Source organism: Morchella sextelata (genome assembly GCF_020137385.1).
Source record: "Morchella sextelata strain SCLS chromosome Unknown scls_14, whole genome shotgun sequence".
In the NCBI taxonomy this organism is placed as follows: Eukaryota; Fungi; Ascomycota; class Pezizomycetes; order Pezizales; family Morchellaceae; genus Morchella; species Morchella sextelata.
The window spans coordinates 1206724-1208180 of NW_025408629.1; the positions used below are offsets into that span (position 1 = coordinate 1206724).

General features: G+C 52.7%; 1 protein-coding gene across 1 annotated transcript; it reads right to left on the minus strand.

Annotated features, from left to right (window-relative positions):
* H6S33_003184 (uncharacterized protein) lies at positions 1 to 1173 on the minus strand (the record flags this gene model as incomplete). The annotated part of the gene is made up of 3 exons (XM_044834547.1): positions 1 to 236; positions 310 to 450; positions 531 to 1173. 3 exons carry the CDS (start codon positions 1171 to 1173, stop codon positions 1 to 3), a joined length of 1020 nt encoding a protein of 339 aa, XP_044692391.1.
* Positions 1174 to 1457: the final 284 nt, after the last annotated feature.

Consider the following 1457-nt stretch of genomic DNA (forward strand, 5'->3'; position numbering starts at 1 on the left):
TTAAACATCGACTCGGCCGTAGACCATAGTCTGTGTCTTCTTGTACCCGCCGACATTCATGTCTTTGCTCGGGCCCGCAAAGCGGCTCCTCTCGTCTTCTCGCTTGGTGACTTCCCGCTCGTCCTGGATGAGCGTACATGGGCCGCAGCAGTAAGCTTTTCCGCAGTCGTTGGCGATGCTGCCCTCGAGCTGATATTTCTCCCGGATGCGGGTGCGCTGGAGCATGGTAAAGACCCCTGGAGATATATGTTAGCTTTAAGTTCGAATATTGCATGCCATGCAACTAAATAAGCGAAGAGTTGAACTTACAAGCTACGGGAGCGAGCGCGCAGAAGGCCATGCAGTGCGGGTTAAAGGCTTTGAATTCGTTGATGTTGCTGTCCGGCGAGGTCTTGACTCTGTGCTTTGTGCGCGAGTAAAGAATGCAAGGACACCAGTAACCGGTGCAGCCTATCAAGAGAAAAGAAGATATGTTAGCGGATCCGTTCATTTTGATATCAGTGATATTGACTGGTCGGTGGGGAGCTTACAAGTCCCGATATCGCTAAAGCAGTCGCACATCCCGTGCTGATACTCCTCCCTTCCATGCTGCTGGTTCGGGTGTCCAATCTGCCCCGGCGCATGCACACCGCCGTTCGGCCCGCTTGCTCCCGATGGTGTGTAGATTGGTGTTTTTGGCGTAATTGGGCGCTCTGCGGCCGCGGCGCGGCTGTTGTATGCGGGCTCTGGGGGAACGGGCGGGAGGTTGTGGGTCGGTGGGGGCGATGTTGCGGGGCCAGGGTGGGTCTCGCTGGTTGGGGGAGGTGGGAACGATGGGAGGTTTGAGAGCGGGACGTAGGGTGATTGTGAGGATGATGAAGGGCCGCTGTAGTCTGGTGCAACCGAGCCTTGGGGACTGGGGTAGCCGGGTGCGGGGGTGCCGGAGGGGGAGACGTAGTTTGGTGCGGGTGTTCCGGAGGGAGACGGGTAGTCGGTGCCGCTGTAGTTTTTCATGGGAATGTCGTTTTCTTGTGTCCCGATGGGTGCTTGGGTGGCTTCTTGCGGGTGCATTGAGCTGTAGAATGGGTTATTGTTGTTGGGGTCCACGGGTGTGTGGAGAGAGTATTGTGATGCCTGAGGGTTTGCGAAGGGAGCGTCAGGAGAGTGAAGAGTTGAGTATGGCCGGGAAGACATTGTGAGTTTTGTATTTGTATTAAGGTTGTGGTGATATATATCTAGATGGATTGTAAATAGGTGGTATATTGACTATTTTGTCTTCTCAATTTGAGATAGAGAATGTAAATGTATTGATATCCACAGGTGAATTTCGAGATAGCAGAGCGAATGTCGAAGGGATGGACCTGTATAATATGTATCCGTAGGTAGCACCAACTAAGAGACCTGACGAGTGTGAGTATGGGCAATAGTGGTACTGATAGCGGGGGTGAATGATAATATATAATGTAGGAATAAAGTTG